The sequence below is a fragment of the Thermobia domestica genome, chromosome 9 (assembly GCF_964235325.1).
Source record: "Thermobia domestica chromosome 9, izTheDome1.hap1.1, whole genome shotgun sequence".
Classification (NCBI taxonomy): domain Eukaryota; kingdom Metazoa; phylum Arthropoda; class Insecta; order Zygentoma; family Lepismatidae; genus Thermobia; species Thermobia domestica.
The window spans coordinates 6,377,046-6,399,353 of record NC_137462.1 but is presented as its reverse complement, the minus strand read 5'-3'; the positions used below and the strand labels follow the sequence as shown (position 1 = coordinate 6,399,353).

General features: G+C 36.6%; 1 protein-coding gene across 8 annotated transcripts in view; it reads left to right on the top strand.

Moving 5' to 3' along the window:
* The first annotated feature begins 11,565 nt into the window (after nt 1-11,565).
* The window catches only part of LOC145694362 (uncharacterized), a 46,903-nt gene continuing 36,160 nt past the window's right edge, over nt 11,566-22,308 (top strand). For 4 of the 8 annotated variants that reach the window (XM_081770522.1, XM_081770518.1, XM_081770521.1 and 1 more), the window contains exons 1-2: nt 12,627-12,678; nt 21,430-21,630. In XM_081770522.1, coding sequence (XP_081626648.1) covers nt 12,642-12,678; nt 21,430-21,630 — 238 coding nt within the window. In that variant the 5' untranslated portion in view covers nt 12,627-12,641. Of the gene's footprint in view, nt 11,721-11,813; nt 11,833-12,626; nt 12,679-21,429; nt 21,631-22,308 lie in introns of those variants that run through there. The other 4 variants (XM_081770523.1, XM_081770519.1, XM_081770520.1 and 1 more) reach the window with 3 other exon arrangements.

The window sequence follows — 22,308 nt, the reverse complement described above, 5'->3', positions numbered from 1 at the left end:
AAAGTATATGTATTTTAAAGTCAGAAAACCTCCTCCAGTGCTATCTCTAATTACATACACACCTATAGAACGAATACAAGAAACTTGGAATATCTATATTGTTTGTGTATGGAAAATCATCACGAAGTGCTGCACGGGAGAGCCGTGTATATGCAATTCCATACGCAAGGCAATCAACGTGTTAAGAAATGTATAATAATAAGAATTAATAATAATAATAATAATAATAATAATAATAATAATAATAATAATAATAATAATAATAATAATAATAATAATAATAATAATAATAATAATAATAATAACATGAAAATGTTACTATCACTTACATAATTTATAAACATATGTTAATATTTATTAAAGCATATAACTGCAATGGAATTATGTTGTTTCTTTCCCTGAACGCAATAGCCCTTATTATGTCAAGGCGTAGAAGATAACTTGTGGTACTCACGACTTTGCGGCGGTGTGTGGTCAGAACATCGAATCCCTTTATCGTTCGTCCTAACTTTCTAGACGGATGCAGTTATTTCCGGTAGAATATACAAGCAAATAGACTTTTCTATTACTATTTAAATGAATAATTATACTCATTCCCTCAATGTGATATTTGTGGTTGCTTAACTGTATACTGACAGCTGATCCATGGAAGACTCGTTGATAACAATGGCGGCCGGTGGATTGTGGTTTCGGGTGTTGCAGTACGAACGATCGGAGACAGAAGATATAAAGTGGACTCATTGACTAATCAGCATAACTTTATATGCAAATGCTATGTGTCATGTTAAATAAAATTCTGTTTAAAAAAATAAAAAATGCAGAACATTTTATCCGATTAATCACCTTATTTAATTAGTAAGTTCATTCTTCTCTCTTTGATTGGAACAAATCTGCCTAATACATGCGGGTTAAACTCTAGTATTCTTATTGTCAGGTCTTTTTCGATGGAAAGCAAAACCAATGGTGATAACCTTTCTTGGGACATTCAATTTCTTCAAAGTGTCAATTCTTTTTGATGTGGAAAAAAACTTTTCTTCTTTTACTGACTCCATAGGTACAGTTAATATTAATTTCAGAAGCTTTGTGGATTCACTAAATATTTTTTCTAGATTATGGCGAACAATTCATTCTATCAAACTCAGTCCCCGACAGTGATCCGAATTCCTCTTCAGTGTAGACTGAAGAGAGTTCATAGCAGAGATCAGTGTTATAAAAAATGTACATTGAACATGCTTTATTCACAATTTATCTAGGAAAATTTAAAATAAATTGTGGAAATGTGTCTAGTGCATACAACATTACTGCCATAAGATTTAAACCGTTTTTTTTCTTTCGAACACTCTCCTGAATTGTACTTTGCTTGTTTTGTTTAAGTCTTAATTGCAAGTTTTTCCTCAGTTAAAAGCTGGGCAATTTTTTTGTAAGTTATTTACAGAAGTCATGGTATGCTATTCATTCAGAATTTGTATGTTATGTACAGAATGAAAGCACACACAATAAAATTAAATCTAATTAATAATCAAAACATTTGATACAAAAGAGGTACTGGTATATGAATTGCGAATGTCACATATTCATACATAGGGCTGTCAACTGGCCGGCTTTTCATTGGCCTGGCCGGAAAAATTGCTGTTATTTTGATTAAAGCCGGTGACGGGTACAAACTTCTCACTAGCCTCTTTATAACCGTTATTTTTCAAATTTGATCTAGTTCGATTATAGATATTGAAAAGTAGCTGTCATTCTGTAAACTCAAAACTGTTACCTTTCACCATCTATTAACCATTAATATATTTTGTTCACCTGTTTAGAAAATTTTAGAGAGATGACAGGGACTGTATCAGGGAAAATTTGAAATTTACTTTCAACGAATTTTATACATTTATTAAGAGTGGAAAAGGACTTCTTATAGAAATTTCCTATAGTTGAAATGGAGACTATATGTTTAAAGAGTGAATTTCATTTTCCAAATCCAAAATTGTCACGTAAAGATTATTATACTTTTGTTCATCTGTTTCGATAATTAAGAAATGGTAGTTACTGGTAAATACAATAAATTGATCAATGCCGATTGATCAATTTCAGTTTCTCAGTTATAGCACAATTTGTCTATTAAGCTTATTAGTGAATGTTCAAAGGACATACAGAATGGATGTGTTAATGCACTTTTGTACACGATAGTACATGTCCTTTCCATGGATAGGTCCGAACAGAGATACTTCACGTTGAGACCTATATCATAGAGAATTTTGAGAAAGTGACGTTTTTTTTTTATTTTATACATCAACACACAAACACACACACACACACACACACACACACACACACATGTGCGTAAAAGAAAAAAAATATATATTCCAAATCATCCATTTTGGTTGTTACGCAATGCACGATGAACACAATATACTTCCACATGAGGCGAAACAATGTTTATCAATGTCATACGTTCTGGAAAGCAAGCTTGAAACCCGCCAGATATAGGAACAACATGTTAAATGGGAGGGGTCCAAAGTATTTGAGGTAGGTCAAGTATTTGCAATACGTCTACGTAATATCGAACCTGTATTATACTTTACCCGAAGAGATAAATCATTGTTAATCACTGTCACCTATATTTTTTGGAAAAAATGATAGTACCATTATTTCTATAATGCTGTTTGTAGACGATCCAAGAAAGATTGAACAAGACCACTCAATACCTCAAATTTACATGTTCAAAGGAGTGTTGTTCAAGACACTTGAACATGAGTCTCGAACGGACTTGAAACAACTTTTACACGATCATAGAGGTATTGAATCTGTTTTATATTCTTGTTAATATATAGCAGTCCAAAACAAGTGACTGTAACTATGAAAACAAATGAAAGCGAAACTGCGTACTCATAATAGCAAGGGTCTTATAAAATAGAGGATCTCCCTTACAACAAAATCTTTAAGCCATACGTCACAGTTTCGCCACCCCTACTCTGCCAACTCCGCCCAATAGGATCGCAATGTTTTGAGCCAATAATCATGGCGAAAGCGAAAGTATCCAATCAGATAATGGCAGAAACGAGAGTAGCCAATCAGACGTGCCGATGCTCGGTTGTTTTTTGGCTTCATCGATTTAATAGGATGAAGATACATATGGGCAGATCCACTATCTATAACATCCTTGGATAATAGTTCAGACCTGCGCATGAATAGCTATAAATTAGCATATTTTTCGTAACTTTCTGCAGACATTTGTAATTTGATAGATTATATTAAATAATTTAGAAAACAGGTCAATTGATTTTGCAGCAATCTCATCGAATTTTTACTAAGAAGTTTGTCCCTTTTACATGAAATGCGAGTTATGTTAGCTAACGTTAAAAAATAAAGTGCTGCTTAGGTATAAAATCGTTCCCTATACTAAGCTTTTTTTTTTTTTAAAAAAAATCTGGTTCTTCAAATGGCGTGCTGATGGTAGAACCAACTCAAAAAGAAAAATCGAACTGTTTCCTAAAATTGTGTGTATCACGAGGCATTTGATGTTATTTATTCTATGGCATCGAAAACTGTTTAAAGAAGAGGCTGATATCACAGAAAACCAAACGAAGCAATGATAATATTTTTTCAGCTACTGGACTTACCGCTACTGGAATATCTGCATCAGACTTTCTTCACAAACCTATCCCTGATTTGGTACTGGTTAAGAATAACCCGTCAAACGAATAGTAATTTTACTGTTAAAATGTGTGAGTGTGTATGAAGGAGAATTATCTGAGAAACCGTAATAATTCCCACTATCGGAACATGCCTGTATAATGTAGGAAACCAGTATTTTATGTTTAGAAGTTTAATGTTACCAATATGAAAATCATGACAAGGGCTATAGTTCAATTCAAATGAGTGAATACGAAGTCAAGGGTTTGTTGCACTATTCTCATTTATACATGATTCTTATTCTTGCACTATAACCTTCATCGATGACGCGCCTGCTCCAAACGGATGTACTCTCCCTTGGATCCACTTCAATGCTCCTGTCCCGACACTGTTAAATAGCATTCTCGATTTTATTTATTTATTAATATTCTTTTGTACTGTCTTGTATGTAGCATATGTTAGGATGCACATTTGTACCTTACGAGAAAGCACTGGTAAATTAATCTGCACGCGTGAAACCAACCTCTACCTTAAGAAATAACTTCTGAAATACTACGTGTGGATTTCGTGATAAAATAATTATATTACAATAGGATAACATGTAATCATTTCCAGGTATTTCAGTTTGCGATCATATTGTAAATCTGTACACAATTGTTTGATTTTATTAGAGATTAATAACAGTAGAAAACGTCTCATTAAATCAAGAAAAGTCATATATTTTTTTATTTAATGGACTCTTCTTTCTTAATCTACACCCGGTATTCTTATATATTAAATTCTCAAATTCTTATATATTAAATTCTTATGTATTAAATTCTCAAATTATACTTGTCATTGCCTCAAAATTTAACAAAAGTTATGGGCATGCAAACATTATAACTATATAAATCGTGTATGTTATCAATAAAAAAAAATACTAACAATATCTCGCAGCGCTAATATTAGCTTTTGTTCATTATTACAATGCACACTTGGAATATCAGATATTTATGGAAAAGAGTAACGAAAAGATATTTATTCAACTGCAGCTCTCTCCCACGATGCCATTATACTTGCTTTGTATTTTCCTGCACTCAACTCGAGCGCTGATTGGCTATTGAATGCTCTTGAATTTGATTGTTTAGAAGAGGACCGAAACGAAATTTCTTGATCGAAACTATTGAATTCAAGACAAAAATGACGTCAGTGCTGATGTCTTTTTCATCGAATGGTCTTGAATGGTCTTGAACAAGAGTCTTGTTCAAGCTTTCTTGGATGGTCTACAAGCAGTATAAGAAAAGAGAGAGTACATAATGAGGTATAAAATAAAATATTTAGCCTACATTAAAATCATTTCTCTGTTAAAGAAGTATAGTTTATTAGGAAAGTCTACAAATGTTAGTCAAGTTTCGAAATTCTTGGTAGGTCCGGACCCGGTGGACCCCCCTCATGTCTACGCCTCTGAGCATTGCGAACTAGTCCCAAATACAGTGTAGCGTTCCCCACCACACAGTTTTATCAATAGTATAAAATATACTTATTTTATAAAAGAAATATGTATATACTAAGATACTATCCACAGAGAGGGGGGGGATTCTGCATAATTGACTTACTAATATTTGGTTCACAAATTACTGTAGAAGAAACCTTCATTATCTATATAAGCTAAGAATTAACTTGTAAATGCGGATCTACTTACATTTGATTTCTGCTCTACTACATATTTTCTTTCTTATTTTGTAATTCTGCTATCACTTTTTTTAATTGTCATTATATTGATTTGTTTCAGTATAAGTACCGTAATTTAAAAAAATATGAATGCATAAAAACAAATTCCATTTGTTAATTGCTAGTGAAATAAAATTCAGAAAGCTTATTTAGCGCGAAAAACCTTCTCATTCACTGGAAACCGTGCTGTGTTGCAGAAGCACTGCAACGACCAGACCCTTTAACTTCTGAGATAGGGGAAAGAAGACTTAACATTCGCTCCAATTCCCGCGCTGAAGCAATCTGGTCGTTGTATGCTTGCTGCAACCCAATATAAATTAGAGACTCTGTGACGAGTTATTTTTCGCTTTTTAAAACGGGTTAACGAAACGGACAGTTACAGAAGTAAAAAAAATGTTATTTAAAGTATATATGGGAGTACTAGAAAGGGTTTTTCTGTTCTTTACTTCTATTGCTACTAATATTTTTTTCTTGAAATACTTTGGTTGTTGAGCAACGCTGCAACACTAACATTAGCCGTCACTGGTTGATAATAATAATAATAAACAACACAAAATCGACAAATATTCTTGCAAATAATAGGAAAAAGTTTGCTTCACACTGTTCACTTAGCTGGACACACCAGTGTGCCGCGTTATACCGATTGTGGTACACTGGAATATAGGGTATGGCTTTTTAATTTTTCCCAACTATTTCAACTGCTTCAATTGAAATGGATCTATAATACTAAGTTAGTGAATTTATTCTTCTTACCCTTCGATTTAGAAATAAGGTTCGCGAGAATTTCATTTAAAAAAATAATATAGTCAGAATTTTATATAGTACTTTGTTTTATTCGAAATTACATACTTCCTGCAACTGTTTTTTGATTGAAATTATTTGAAATGAAGTCTTTAAGTTTTACGTTCTACGTTTATGCCGGCTAGGCTAAAGAAGACAGTGATGGTGAGAAATGAATGAAATGGTCAAATGAAGAAAGTGGGATAAAACGGGAGAACCCCGAGAAAACTCACGCACACGGTTTTGTCCAGCACAAGGTTCACTTGGCGCGAGCAGAGATCGAACCAAGGACTCCATGCACCAGAGGTGAAATCTCTACCTCTGAAATTATTTAAAGGAGAAAGGGACTACTTTATGAAAACTTGACGAAGACATTTGTTAAAAAATACGTTTTTCGTGAAATATTGCTTATAGACAGGGGCGGATTAAGGCTTTTGGGGACCTGGAGCCGACTATTTTAAGGGGGCCCTATGTTACGAATAGTTCCAGCGCATACATTTTCTTTGCTGCCTTCCACAGCCTCATACGTTTATCAAACCACATGTGCTCCAAGTTTACAACAATTAGTTTAGTTACATTCATTATTAACAGTTAAATAATTATATTCATTATTAACAATTAAATACTGCTGATAGAAAGGTTTAAATCTAGCGATATCGCGAGGGTAACGAGCCGAAAGAAATTTAGCATAGGTCTGAAGCCTATAATATAATAAGTTGATTGCTATATCTTAGATTTTAAGGGCCACCCTAAGCTTGGGGCCCTAGAGCCTGGGCTCCATTGGCTCCGCCCTTAATCCGCTAATGATTATAGGTTCAAGGGTCCGGTGCGGATCCGGGCTAAAAATTCCGGCCCATGCAGACCTCTAGCCCCTGTGTATATGCTAACTTTGGAAATACAGTAGAGTTTCGCTTATCCGACATAAAACAGGCAGGCAGAACGCCAGAATTTATGAATGTGTTAAGAAAAGACCTATTAAAAGTCAAACTATGATATAATTTTACATATTATACATCTAATAATCGTGTTTTGTAAGAAATAAATACAGTGCATTGAATCAGGGACGTATCGAGCGTGAAGTCCTGGAAGCTGTCCCCTTCGAAAACTCAAGCACTTTTTAATAAACCTTTTTCCCTTTTGAGGTTCTTTTATATCAGATTACTTTGAGGCAGTGTCCAAACTGTGGGCAATATGTTGTTGTCATTCTAAGAACATACCGTAATGCCATTGATACCAGGTGGAATTAAAGAACACTTTTAAATGGGATTACAATTTCGATTCCGTTCTGTTTAAAACGTTAATATACTAGAACGATACACTCATTGCAATTTGCTATTTTTGTTATGTGATATACTAGCAGACAGTTTTCCTTACATGTGTCTCAATTTTTTTTATTTTGTGTGTGCTACAATGCAGTGTTTAAAGTAAACCGGTTCATAAATGAAAAGCAAGAAAAAGTTTAATAGAAATGCAGAACTGTTACATTATTATTATTATTATTATTATTATTATTATTATTATTATTATTATTGATATTTTTGAAACATTAGAATTACGTGCTTACGAGAATTCGTATTGGGCCCCCTCCGAAAAGTAAACCTGGATACGAGCCTGCACTGAATGATAGACGTATAAGTCATAGTGTAGACAGGCGTGCTAGGCGATAGAATCCAGAGCATCAAAAACAGACTAACCACAACTTGCAGTTGTTCTTGCCGATTGATCCTACTTTTTACCTGCAATGATATGTCGGATAATACGGTATGTGGAATAAACGAAGGTCAGATAATCGAGACCATGGCGTATTGGTGTTTCATGCACCTAAACCTGTAAAATATTTGTGCAGAAAACATCTTTCACTCACTAGCTAAATTTGTGGGTATGATCGCACATCTTTCCTTTCCTTATATACAGCGTGAGCACAGAAACAGTACCTGATTTTAAAGTGCCATATAATTAACATTTAATTGAATATATAGATGAAATTTTGTACAGAGCTCAGTAAACTCAACGTATTTTCCCATCTATCTTTTCAGAATCCTAGTTGTGACCAGGGCAGCTAGAGGGCTGTAACATCGAAAATGGCCTTCACCCCACAGCAACGAAGCTGGTGCGTTTTACAATTTGCAAAAACAAGCAGTTTTGTGAGAGTGCAGCGTGATTTCAAACAACAATTTAATGCTGATCCACCCACACACAAATCCATTGTGAAGTGGCATAGAACGTATATTGAGACGGGGTGCATTTGTGATCAAAGAAAAGGACATTCAGAGCGACGTCCACTCTCCGAGGAAACTGTGGTGCGCGTAAGAGCAGCCTTCGTACACAGCCCACAGAAGTCTACCCGTAACGCTAGCAGAGATTTGCAGATGCCACAAACAACAGTAAGCAAGATCTTACGCAAGCGTTTGCGATGTTACCCGTACCGACTGCAGTTGGTTCAGAAGTTATACCCACAAGACAAGGTAAAGTGCCGTGAGTTCTGTGAGACTATGCAAAATGTCATGGAGGACGACGAAAACTTTCTGACGAAGAACATTTTCTGCGATGAGGCGACATTTCACTTAAGTGGAAGGGTGAATAGACACAATTTATGGATATGTGGAACCCAGAATCCTCATGCAACTGTAAATGTGGGATGTGACTCACCGAAAATCAATGTTTTTTGTGCCGTATCAGAGCGTCGGGTGCACGGTCCGTCCTTCTTTCAGGAACAAACAATTACAGGGGAAAGTTACTTAGCATGCTTCCCAACTGGTAACTGGTTGCTGGCAACTGGTAACCGTAACTGGTTGCTTCCGCAACTTAGTAATGCAGAAATATACGACTTCGTTCTACAAGAAGATGGAGCGCCGCCAACTAGCATCGTGCTGTACACAGGTTTCTAAACGAGAACCTCCCAAACCGATGGATAGGGCGTTCTAGAGTCAATAATCAAGTTCTTTGCAAGTGGCTTCCAAGGTCACCTGACATCACTGTTTGACTTCTTCCTGTGGGGATTTGTGAAGGACAAAGTGTATGCACCTCCACTATCTGCAACTCTGAACGATCTCCAAGAACGCATCAGTGATGCTGTCAACTGCATCACACTGGATATGCTTCACAACGTGTGGTTGGAGCTAGATTACCGCCTCGATATTTCCCACATTATAGGTGGCGTGCACGTCGAGTGTTTGTGATTTAAATTATTGCTACAAAAACTTTTTGACTTTATGTATCACTGTTCAAAATTTCAGCAAAATATTCCTTCGCATATTAAATGTACACAAAATTGAAACCTGGGACTCTTTCTGTGCTCACCCTGTATATATAGCATGCTGAAAGCCTAAAGAAGACCAACTTCAATAACTTTCTATAGCTTTCTTTCTTATAACGGGAAACTTGTTCATTTCATCACAATAAATCACGTTTGGTACTAAGATGTCTGTTTATGTCTATATATTTTTTTCATCTTTATTGGAGAGAAAATTGTTCTTTTTCCAAGAAAAGAGGTTGAGAGAAGAAGCTATACAATATCATAAACTGAAAACAATCGCTATTAATAATAGTACACTAATTCTGAATAAATACGTCATTAGAGAAAACTAAAAGTTATTTCCTTATTATATTGTTTCGGTTTTTATTAACATAAAGACTATACACTTTCTATAATGTTTTGTAAAAAAAATAAAATGGATGCGATGGGATTCGATCTGGTGTCAAAACAGTATAAGAACTAACAGTCCGCCACTCTTCCCACTTGACCCCAGAAATTACGGTTTGTTGCCTGTCTATTTCTTAACAATAAAATGCTCATGGCTATGGAGCATGTTACTTCCAAACTTAAGAAAACAGTCTTCCTCTTTGTTTCATTATTTCCGTACAACATCATGGTTACAGAAGCTAATTTATATTTAGCAGACAATTTAAACCTTAGATTTAAGCCAATAAATGCAATTATTTTGCTCCACATTCCAGTTCCTTGATTCAGCACTCCCTCTACCAATCATGTTTTTCCCTCTGCAATCGTGCTCTGCTACTGCAAAATCCCTCGAAAACAGTATTGCCAGTATACAGAAAACAGAGCATAATTTTATTTTTTGCATATATTTTTATTATTTTTATTATCTTTTTTGAAATATCTTCTTAGATGGATTCCTTTCTATTATCTCCACTTAGTAATAACTGAATTTTACCCATAAATGTAAGAAAAATGGAATAATTGCGAAAAATCTGGGTTACAGTATACGCTAGAGACCTGCACGGGCCGGGCCCAGCCCGAGGCCCGAAGCCCGGCCCGGCCCGCGGGCCGGGCTTGGGCGGGCCGACACTATTATTTCTTTGGGCCGGGCCGGGCTTGGGCTGGCCGACACTGATTTCTCTTCAGGTCGGGCCGGGCTGGGCCGATCAATTGCAATTCTTTAATAATTATAGACTTTCATTAAATGATAATTGGAATAAAGCCAAACGTTGAAGTGTGTCCGTGAAAAATGTTACAAAGAATACAATTGCTATTTCCAGGTGTGTTGCTTAGCGGCTCCACTTTCACTATAGAGGATTGCAGGCATTATGCGGTAAATTAAGCTCTGACCTTGACCTTCACTGAACTCAAAATATTACAAGAAGGGGTGGGAATGTTTTGCCTGTCGCTAAACAATATTGCCATCTTCACTTTATGCTAAAAATCAATTAAGTTAGATTTTTGATACAGGGAATGGAGTTTTTGTTCTCTCGATGACAGGCAAAGTTCTAGGAGGCAATGGTACCATTCGGGGGCAAGCGTCAGGTTGTGAACCAGAGTTTAGAAAATGTTTCTGAGGGTTAGGTCAAATTTAGTACTAAATTTTGAGAAAGATTGGGGCTCGAGCTAATTTTAAAAAAATATCGGGCCGGGGTCGGGCCAAAAACTTTTAAAATTTATCGGGCCCGGGCCGGGCTTGGGCCAAGAATTTTAAAAACTTATCGGGCCGGGCCGGGCTCGGGCCGAAAATCTCCAAAACTTTTCGGGCCCGGGCTGGGCCGGGCCTAGGTACGTCCGGGCTGGATTGGGCTCGGGCCGAAAAATTCGGCCCGTGCAGGTCTCTAGTATACGCACATTTTTTTAAATTTTTTTTTTGCGCATGAGGGTACATTGACTCTTAACATTTTTCTTATTTGATGTATAGTTCGCGATATATTGGCGTGTACATTTATTTTGACACACTCTGTATATATTCATTTCTGTGCAAAAATATTTTTTTCTAAAATAGTTTAAAAATTAAGAGTTTAATAATGAAGTACTATTCCATAATATTGTTTCAAATAAATAATTATTTGTTTTGCTTATATAAAGACGGACACATAAGAATATTTTTATCATGTTTCGTAGTTTATGCATTATAAGTTAAAATCATCTATAGAAACGAGGAAACATTGAATTTATTCTACAAAATATATTACAGAAACCGATCGAATTTTCATCCATTCTGCTCATTTGGCGCAAAACTACTGTATGTTCATTGGCCGATCACGTGTGACGTATCCAAACTGAGGGATTGTGGGGGAATCGTAAGAACCAGTAGCATTTCTAGTTTAGGACGCTCCTCTTGCCAGGAAGAAGCAGAGAGAGAAAATGGGAGATACACGTAAGTGATTATATCCTACAAATACTTAATAATCTTATTAAATGTGTACAAGAAAAATGCAAAAATTATAAAGTTAACATTCGGAGTTTCAGTATTGCTAATTATAAAATGCGTAGGATTTGTTACGTATACGATGTTTATTGAGAATTTCAATGGAGGGTTTGGCTTATTACTTTAGATAATGACGTGGATAATATATATTTTTTATTACTATTATTTATTCATATTTGTTGAGAACAATATTGTTTTCTTTGTGTTCAGTGGTTTTACGTTTGAAGCCAATAGAGATTTTCGTACTTCTCGAGCTTTAAACGTGTGCAGTTTCTTTTGTTCTGAATGCTCGTACTGCGCCATTTGTATTGCTTCACTAAATAGTGTGTGGAAGTCGTATAGCAATTCATTGCAGTTAGATGCATAAAAACCTATGTAAAGTTCATGGTATTAAATTTGACATCTTGATAACTATGTTGAACCACTGTATTTCGTGTAATAGATCGATACAGAAATGAAGGTTCATAGGCTAATTTTTACATCTTAAAATGTGCGATGGTAACCGGCGCAGATGGCGGCCCCGAAATTTACTGAGAAATGAACGGAATCAGATGTAATGTTAGCATAATAAATGTCATTACTGTAGGGTAATGACTTAGGAAGAAAAGCTAAGTTTAATTCCTGACCATACGAGGTTGCGTATTGATGCAGTATTAGGTATGCAGGCAGTATAGTATATCAGTATTGCAAACTCACTATCTTGTTAAGTATCCCGAAATGTGCATGCTGCAGTAATGGAGGGAAGTGCGGAAATCCGTAGTGGAAACTATTTAAGAATATTGCATCTGAACCAATTGTGAAATAAAGCAAAATATTTGGTACTATCCCATTTAATAGGAATATTAATTTGTCAAATCTAGGGAAGAAAATATGTGGATTTTGTCTTATACAGGGAAAGTGTTCTTTGGTAAGTAGTAGGCTTATTATATAACAAAAGACGAAGTGCTATGTTGCTAAGCTGTGCCACAAAAAACTTACGCCATGTAAGATGGTTTTTAACTTTTAGTTTGTCGAATGCCCACCATCCCTGATGCGCCTGAACCCAACGAACACACCGCTAGCTTGACATCTGACTCCATGTGCTCGATCAATATCATCTGGACACATGGTGTCTAGATGGGGTTGGCTTGATCCTGCTATGGCTCGAGATGGCATTGGTTTATATTTTAAAGCTATTTGTGAACACAGTGTACTAATACTCGCTCCACCTAATTTCACTTTGAGCACATTAATGCATCTTCTGTCCGAAGGCAGTAAGAGTGTATTTCCTGCTAAGAGATGTTCAGATTTGAATATATGTATTTCCTTGTACAGGAAATAAGTATTTTCGTAGCGGTTTGTAATTTTTGATGTGGCACGGGCATGTTTGATAGTGGGAACTGCTCGCAATCCCCCCCCCCCCAAAGTTTATTTACATAATACTGTAGTAGTGTGTAGTTTTATACTGCTGGTTGCAAACATGAGAAGGTAAGGATTCGTTGTTTAAGTAGTACATAGTTTGAACCACTTGACAATTCAAAAGTACTAATTTTGTGAATTAATACAGACTAATATGGATGTAGGGAGAAGGACATTAGTCGAGCAGACGGTTCTATCGAATTTTGACATAAATTTTCAGGTCAGGTTATAGGTTTGTATTTAATTTAGCAGGGAGTGTACTAAACGCGAAGTTCCATTACTAGCAGATTGACTTCGAAAGGACTCAGAATGAAGTAAAGTTGTGGACTATGAGAGAAACTACAGTGCATAGAGCTTGAACTAACTTGTGCTGTATGGCCACTAAAAGCCACGAATATAGTTGCAGGCACGTAACATTGCAGCTCAGTCACAATGTGCTGGCCGAGGCGAGCTTCACTTGCAGGGTTGCTAGGGTAGTTGGCTACTTTGCACTGCATTGCATAATGTACGTTTCAGTGTCTGAGTTATGCGGTAAGCGTATGTGTATAAAACAGCCACAATATTCTAGTAAATAAAAGAAAATATTGTCGCTCACATACTGGAATTATGTTCAAAATATGAAAATGGGTTATACAATATATCATTTTGAATGAAATGATGCACTTCGATCTCAAAATAAATTTTAAGATAGAAATACACGCACACGTCTGCTTTTGCAGTGAACTTGAGCTCCCATGCTACGTGCCAGTCACTAACAGTCAAGGAAGGACCACAGCAGGAGGGTTCCAGTGTAAGTGAGGGGGTGCGTTCTTAGTGACGGATGGTATACGCACAAGCGAGAATTGTGGAACAGCACACTTAAAAGTACAATAATTTCGCTATCATTGAAAATTCATTTAAATATGCTGTGCAGTGACAGTGGTTAATTATATTCACACTCTCATTCCTTTAAAAACAATATTTCACATCGTATTTAACCTATAAGTTTTCTGGGCATTTATTTCGAAGTGGGGCGTTCGCTTTCACCACGTTTTTTCGCTCTTATCTCCTTTCCACATTTTCTGCAATTTATTAGGTTTATTAATCCCTGCTCTTCACAAAAAGATTTTGCTCGTTATCAACGTATTGCTTCACAAATGTTAAAACTGTTAGTTCGTTGCCCTTGTACATTCGCCATGTTCATAACCTAAATGCTCGTTACTTTCCCACAATGCAACTGTTCGGTTACCTTGCGCCAAGTAGTTCCCTTCGCTCGGCATATAGTCCCATGTTCATAACCGCTTATATATAACGAATAAATTTTGCGAGACCCTTATATATTATCAAGCACACAAACTATCAAATTATCCTTATCTTTCCTGTAAATTTTAAAGATTTTGCTGAAAACGGACGCCCAACTTTGGAACTTAATCCGTTTTCTGTGTTGTAGAACAGTCTGCTCGAATGAACCAGCGAAAAGTAAAGAAGGCATGAAAGTAGAAATGAGAAGAGTAATTCTAGGTGATATATATTAAAATAACGGATAACAATACGACGTTGAGAACAGGCTGATAGACGAGTCTAATCTGGGTCTATCTGCGAACGATTAGCCGTAGTTCGCTGTTGATGCTCATAAATTTCTACACACAGATCGACTTGGCTGCAATGCGGCATTATTTTTTTCCTGCAGTTTGGTATGATTCTTCTTTTTTTTTTTTTTTCTTAATGGATTTTCCCGTTTTATAAAGAAGCATTTTGCTGTGTATATGGAGTTTAGGCGTTTTCGAGAAAATGCTGCAATCATTTGTATTGAGCTTTACGCGTAGAAAGATGTCAAGGTATATGTAGTAAAAATGGGAAGTCGGTAATAACTTTCCGAAGAAAAAAAATGTAGGACAGTAAATTAAAAAAAAAAATTGAACACATTTTGAGAAATTCCGTTGTTGGCCTCCTGTGATCGAAAGCTGTATTAAACTTTTTTACTAATCACTTGTTAATATAGGTTCCCTTAGTAGCCTATAGGTTTCATTCTCGTATTTGACTTTCGCAAATATTTAATTTCCCTGCTCACCTTATTCATTAAGTACATATACACATTATATTACTGCGTAAAAGTAGCACATTTAATTTTCTGTAGCGAACTGTCATATTCGGAAATGTCGAAAATGGTCATATGGCATTAAAATCTAAATGCATAAGACATAAGCCTACTTGTGGTACGTGACCACTTAAAACCTCAAATGATATGTAAGCGAGTCATCGCAAGATGGCAGAAGGGAACCCACGCGGGAGTGCGTCTGTATCAAGCAGGCACGTCAGCGATGGTGTTTGTACGCATAAATGATGAAGGAAAGACTTATATATATAGTGTGAAAACGCCTTGCGTGTGTTTGTGTCGGTCATTAAAGTCAAGCAAAAGTCGCGACATTTAGCTTTTGGGTCACGATTTTATATTTTGTAAATATAAATCTGTATAAATATAAGTAGACGGAAAATTTTGTTCAATAAAACGTCAGATGTCATGCCTATGATCGGCTTTAGACGCTACCAAATCGCAAGCAAAGCTCGCTTCTAACGGATGCATGCAAATTTGGTCCAATTTGCACCCGGATTTGCTCTTGAGTGTTTGCTGTCGATTAGTTACCGAACAAATGAGGGGTAAATTTGGGTAAGGGCGAAATTAGCAATTCAATTTTTCATGAGAGCAGAAAAACAAACTCCCTTATCCAATTAACGAATGTATTCTCTCACTAATTTTGGAGACAGGCGTTCGCTACGGAGCAGATATTACCTTAACACCACCTACACACATACGGTCATGCTCAAGCTTGCAGAAAGTATGTATATCTCGTTTTACCGGAACTATTTCGGTACGCCTTTATTCAAATTACCCCTTCAAATCAGACTAGCTACAATGAATATACTGGAAGTAATGTGAAAAGACTCCTGAAGTTTTTATCGCTTCAAAGTAGAGATAAGATCAGTGTTACGAAAGGTTATGGTTTGGTAAAGAAAAGTCAGGAAATTTCATTTTGGAATTTTGGTAACAACCCTGGTGTGACCCTTTTGCAGTACTTAACTAGGTTACCAAGGCAGTGGGTTTGAAACTGACACATTATGCTCCTGTTTTCCTAAAATGGCGTCGCTACGTCTTCATATAATCTTAGGATAAAATTTCATTTTTCTCCGTAATGACGAATTTATTACGTGTTTAGTTTGATACTTAATTTTCTTATAATTACATAAATATACTTATTTCGTACTACTGAACTTACTATTCGTGTGGTCGCTTGCTTATATAAGACAGCACATCAAGGAATTGAACTTAATGGGGAAGGGAAGTTTACCTTCCGTTTCCATTGATTCAGTGACTTAGGTAACATGAAAAGGAGAATTTTCCGTAATTATGAATATATTTACCTTGACACATCAGCGCTATTGTTAATGATATTAAAATTCCTTATTGCGATTTTATCGATGGTTACAATTTCAAGAAAAACACTGTTCGATCGCTCTGAGAGGGGGGGGGGGATTTATAGTATTGAGTATCTTGTCCCATATGACAGCGGTGGTGTAAGACGAGTAATTCACATCGCAGTGGTAGGATGCACGTGCTGCAGCAGTAATAGTGTGAGATGCACCTCTTCATCAGTAAGCAAATAACTTTCTCATAGCTAAATCTTGCGTATCGTGTCCGTGGGTTTTCTCGGGGTACTCCTCATTTCACCAGAACTTCCATCGTTTGCTTGCCTAAGTCGTCTCCTGTAGGCCAAAAGGGATGAACGTGGGACGTTAAACCGAAAGATTTTATTTTTCTGTAAGAATGCGATACTGTGGTTTTCGGTATATTGCGCTCTTCTAATAGTCCAAAACTCAGGCGTTTATCGGAATTGACACTCTTGCACATTTTCATCGCACTATCGACGCACGTCCATGGCGTACCGCGTACTCTCTCCTTTTCCGAGATATCTTGTATGAGTGAAAAACCATTTCTTGGGATATTGCTTCATGCCCGTAAATCTCATTGATCATCCTGCCTTTTATTTTAGTATTTCCACACCTTTGGACCACTTTGTATATGTTTTGGTATTGTCCAATATAATTGAGAAATATTTTCTCGTAACTATTGTAGCTATAGCAGTGAAACCTCACACACACACATTACGTAGACAGTATTTTTTTTTTTTCTAGGTAAATTGTTAGAATACATGTGGTCGAGACCACTTTAAGGGGGCACCAAGTTTCAAGAGATTTTTTGAAAAGCCTTTTCTATTTTACCTCAATTTCCCTTCTGTTGTACGTCATGTACGTATGCGCATGGTACCATTTGAAAGGTTTTTAGTCGGAGAACTATGTATCAACCATAGTGCTGTACTCGGATGAATAGTACTGAAGCAGTAGCTACATACCTGAAGTGCAACGTTTTCCTCAAAATCTGCGAGAATTTATTATTATTATTATTTGCAAGACATGTGTGGGAAATTTTTCTTTAAATCTCGTTCCCAGTTGCTAATTTGCTTTATTTTACGGTGTCCGCAAGGAAGATGGCTTCTGACAGTTGGGTAGTGCACGTGGAGTGTTGGACGCGCCGTTGCCAAAGGCTCCGCAACAGACAGCAGCTCTGGCGACAAACTTTAAGACTTTTAACAAGTCGTTTCATACTGGCAACAGCGCGGTCAATGACTTCGTTGCCTAGCAACTGCGTGAATGGATACTGCTGTGATTGACGAACAGTCCCCCCTCTCGTTTCGTTTAAAACATGTGTAGCTGTCAGAGACCACCTTCAGTAACTCGATAATAGAGGGCGTTTAACATGCGGTAATCGTAGTATATATCACATATTTCACCAGATATGCAAGAATTCGAGTGTTCCCGATTTCCTTTTTAATGCAACTATTTGTTTGTGCGTAATTGTTTAGTGTTAAGAAATTGAGGTAGATATCCAGTAATCTTTATATATATAAATGAAGCATTTGTAGTGTTTGTTTCAAGTTATGGTAATAAAGTCTGATTCGTGTATTTGTTCACTTTTTCTCTACACAAAAATAAGTTTTTGCTCCCCAAAATAGGTTTGTCACTCTTACTCAAACCGGAAGTAGTTCAAATTGTCAATTTCCAGTTTCAACACAACGCCAAAACAGAACAGAAATGAACAAAAATGGTAATAGATAGCGACTTTTGGTTTTCTGCAGTTGGTTCAGGGTGTCAAGGCAACACAGTCAAACCCACAACGCTACCAGAACATGGAGTAGTTGTAATTCACTACTACCGATTTCCGTACAGCAAAAACTAAGATACATCGAGATAGTTTCTTGCAATCTATTCATCTTCCCAAGAGTAGGGTTGCCATATTTTAAAATTAGAGAAGCAGGGTATTCTAAACCGTAAGTACTGATGCGATGTTGTGTAATACTGATCTGGGATCCCTCGGACAATTTTTTTTCTTTTTCTTTTTATAGTGATTTCTTAAGTGACACTTGTGCAATGTACTTTTCTAACGAAACTAAAGTAATGCAAATTTAGGTTTTTTGCCGTTAATATTTTATTATGTTTGTGAGTCTCGAATTGCGAAGTATTACAGTAAGATATCTGTAATTGTAGGGATATCTGCAAGGCAAGTTTTTTTTTTTTTTTTAAAGACATTGTCCATGTTTTTTTTTTTTTCTAAGAAACAAAATAATTTCTAAATTTTATCATAAGGTAAAGCATATTTAGGAGTCTTGCTCCATCTCTTATAAAATTTTCTAATCTTTTTTAAAGATTGCTACTTGAAATCGTACTAACATACAAATTTACCACGGTTTTACAATATACAGTGGCTCACAAAATTGATCGTACACCCTACTAATTTCTAAATATTAACGCATAAAGTCAATATTCGTCACAAAGTTTACATGTTTGTAGTTATTGAGGCGGAATTGATGTTCGTGGGACCCATTTGTGTGAGTATCGCACCTTCTTGTCCACCGTATCTACAGTTGTTGATGGATTCTCCAGATCCATGTACAAAAGAGTCACAGAATTGATCGTACACTTTACATTTAACTCATGTTGAAGGAGGGGGTAGAAACAAAGCTGAAGGAGTAAGTCACTGTACTAGTAGGTTATCCACGTCCTTTTGCGTATTTGAGGTGAGTGGAATACGAACAAAGTGCAGTACATTGGCACCAAAAAGTGAAACTACATACTCTGAACGTGAATTATTAAACTAGCTATGGAGGGCAAACCTTTAAGAATTATAGCAAAAGTAACGGGAGAACACATTCAACCATCCAGGCAGTTGTCAAGAGATTAAAGTACGAGGGCAGGATAAGAAATAAAGTTGGTCAAGGAAGAAAACTTATATTGAATGAAAGAGACGAACGAAGAAACATTTTAAAAATTAAAAAGGATCCTCGTCAGTGTACCCAAACTGACAAGAGAAGTGGCATCATCCACTGGGAGACCCTTTTCCACAGAAACACTGATAAGAACCCTATGAAAAGATGGATTCAATGGCCGAGTTGCTAGGAAGAAGCCCTATATTAACAAGATGAATCGACGCAAAAGGCTTCAATTTGTTTTGGGACACAAACAATGCTCCGAAGACGTTTGGAATAGTGTAATATTTAGTGATGAGAGCAAATTTAACGTGTATTGTTTGGACGGGCACAAAATTACTTGGCAAAAACCTAATACACAATTTAAGAAGGAACATATTAGACCAACAGTAAAATATGAAGGAGGATCAGTCATGCTTTGGAGCTGCATGGCAGCTTCTGGCGTAGGAAATCTGCACTTTATTGAGGGAACAATAGATAAATTTGCATATCTCAACATATAGAAGACAAACTTGAACTTTAGTGCAGAAAAATTACGACTGGGACAGTTCTACAGATTTCAGCAGGACAACGATCCCAAGCATACCACTTACATTGTGCCCTTAATAATTATTATACTACACACCAAAGACTCTTGCAACCTCTCCTCAATCACCAGATCTCAATCCCATAGAAAATCTATGTTGGGAATTAGAGAGGAATGTGCAGTAGTGCCAACCCAGTGGCGTAGCAGCTACCCCCGCAGTGCGGGGGGGGGGCCCGAAGTCTTGCGATGAATAAAGATTTAAAGAAGTAGAACTTCAATCTTACTTCTATCAGCTTTACAACTAGGGCCCCTTCTCTATACTTTGCGGGGGGGGGGGGGCACAAAAGTGTGCTACGCCACTGTGCCAACCGAATAACGTAACAGAACTGAAGACGTTCCTGAAAGAAGAGTTGGTCAAGATTGTCCCTAGTGTCACAAAGAAGCTGGTACAATCAATGACAGACTAGCCGAGGTGATAAGAAGAAATGGATTCGCAACTCGTACTGAACTTTACAAATTTGTCAAAGAACAGGGTGTACGAATAATTTTGTGACTCAAGTTTGTTTATGGAAGTGTTTTGTTTCTACGTTCAATGTCTGATTTTGTGTAAAGGAATGAAATAAACATATTTTGTTTATAACATCTCTTGACATAATATATTTGTTTCTTGTAATATAAGATATGTAAAAGACGTTATTTCTATTCATTTGTCCCACAGCACCAAGTGTATGATCAATTTTGTGAGCCACTGTATGAAATACTGCATGAACATTTTAAAAGAAAAAATATAAATCATGAATCTAAAGAAAATGCTGAGGATACCGTAATTCAGTTTGCAATCATTTATGGAATATATGATACGAAAACCACTGCATTAGAGCAAATCTATTAGGGAAAGGCTATGCGCACACGCACTGGGCAAGTAGCTCACAGCCTGAACCTGAGCGCGGGTGCAAATTTAACTCAATCGCGATTGAGATTAACACCGAGATGTAGCGGTTTACGTTGAATATAAAAATACTTCATCAACAAAGTCGTCTTAGATTTTTCCCCAATCCAAAAAAGCGAGTGGTTTTTTGTGATTGAGATGACTTAAGTGGGGGACGAATATAGGACCTGAAAATCGGGTAATACGGCAACCCTACCCAAGAGTAGGTTGTCTCCTTAACCATGTATTCAAAACTGAAATGGTTCAAATTACCGATTTCAGTTTTCAGCCTTTATCACCATAGAGCAAAAACAGTAGGGTATAGCGAGTGATGGCTTTTTGATATGGATTCAGCGTCCAAAGAACATATTCTATCGTTGATCTTTTTAATCTGTTGGAATCAAGTTACAGATGCACTACCTCAAGTTCAAGTATTGAATTCCCATAGTATGGAAGTCTATTGTAGTTTCACACTGAAATGAAACTCACTTTTTTTCTTTCTTTCAGAATATAGCAGTTACAATACAGGGGCTGCCGCGTATGGCAGTTACCCGGGATATTCGCAGCCTGCACCAGCTGCAGGTGCTACAGCCGCTCCAAGTTACCCAGCGCAAGGCTACGACCAAAGTGGGTACAATCAACAAGGCTCTTGGGGTCAGCAAGGATATAGCAACTATAATTCCACAGATCAGACTTCATATGCTCAAGGTAAATTGAAGAAATCAGTTTTGACATTTTCAATACGTTATATACCGCCCATGAACCACACATGAAAAATGTACGGTAAGAAAAATTCCATCAGGCACTTTAGAATCGCCTAAACCAGTTTCAAAGAAGCGAGAAACTGTAGGCCGGCCAGTATAATTGAATGAAAAACTAGAATGGTTAAGGCAATCTGTGGTAAACCATTCTCGCCGGTGTGCTAAGCCTTATTAATGTTAGTTTCTCACCTGTTTCGAACTGGGATGCACTGATTTTATTGAAATTATTAAATTGATCAAAACACGTAACTCAGCTGATAGCGTCTACAAGAATTTTCCTATGAGATTTCAACAACTTCGTGTGATTTTGTTCTATGTTAAATCCATCACATGAACATAAAATTGTCACAGCCTTGGTTTCTCCTGTTACACTGTTCCATGGGGGTGACTGTTACCAATATATAGTTTTTCCTGCGTCTTTTATACAAAATTCCTCTGAACTGGAAATCTTACACGAAATTGGAATATTTTGTGGAGTCTTCCTATGGCAATATCAGCATCCTTCGTTGCACGTCGAAGTTTCAAATTTCCTTCCTTAGTGCAATTTAAAGTTACACATTCTATGCAATTTCGTTTGTAGCTTACGCAGCTTGACCTAGACATTGAAGAGTTAATTTTTTATGTA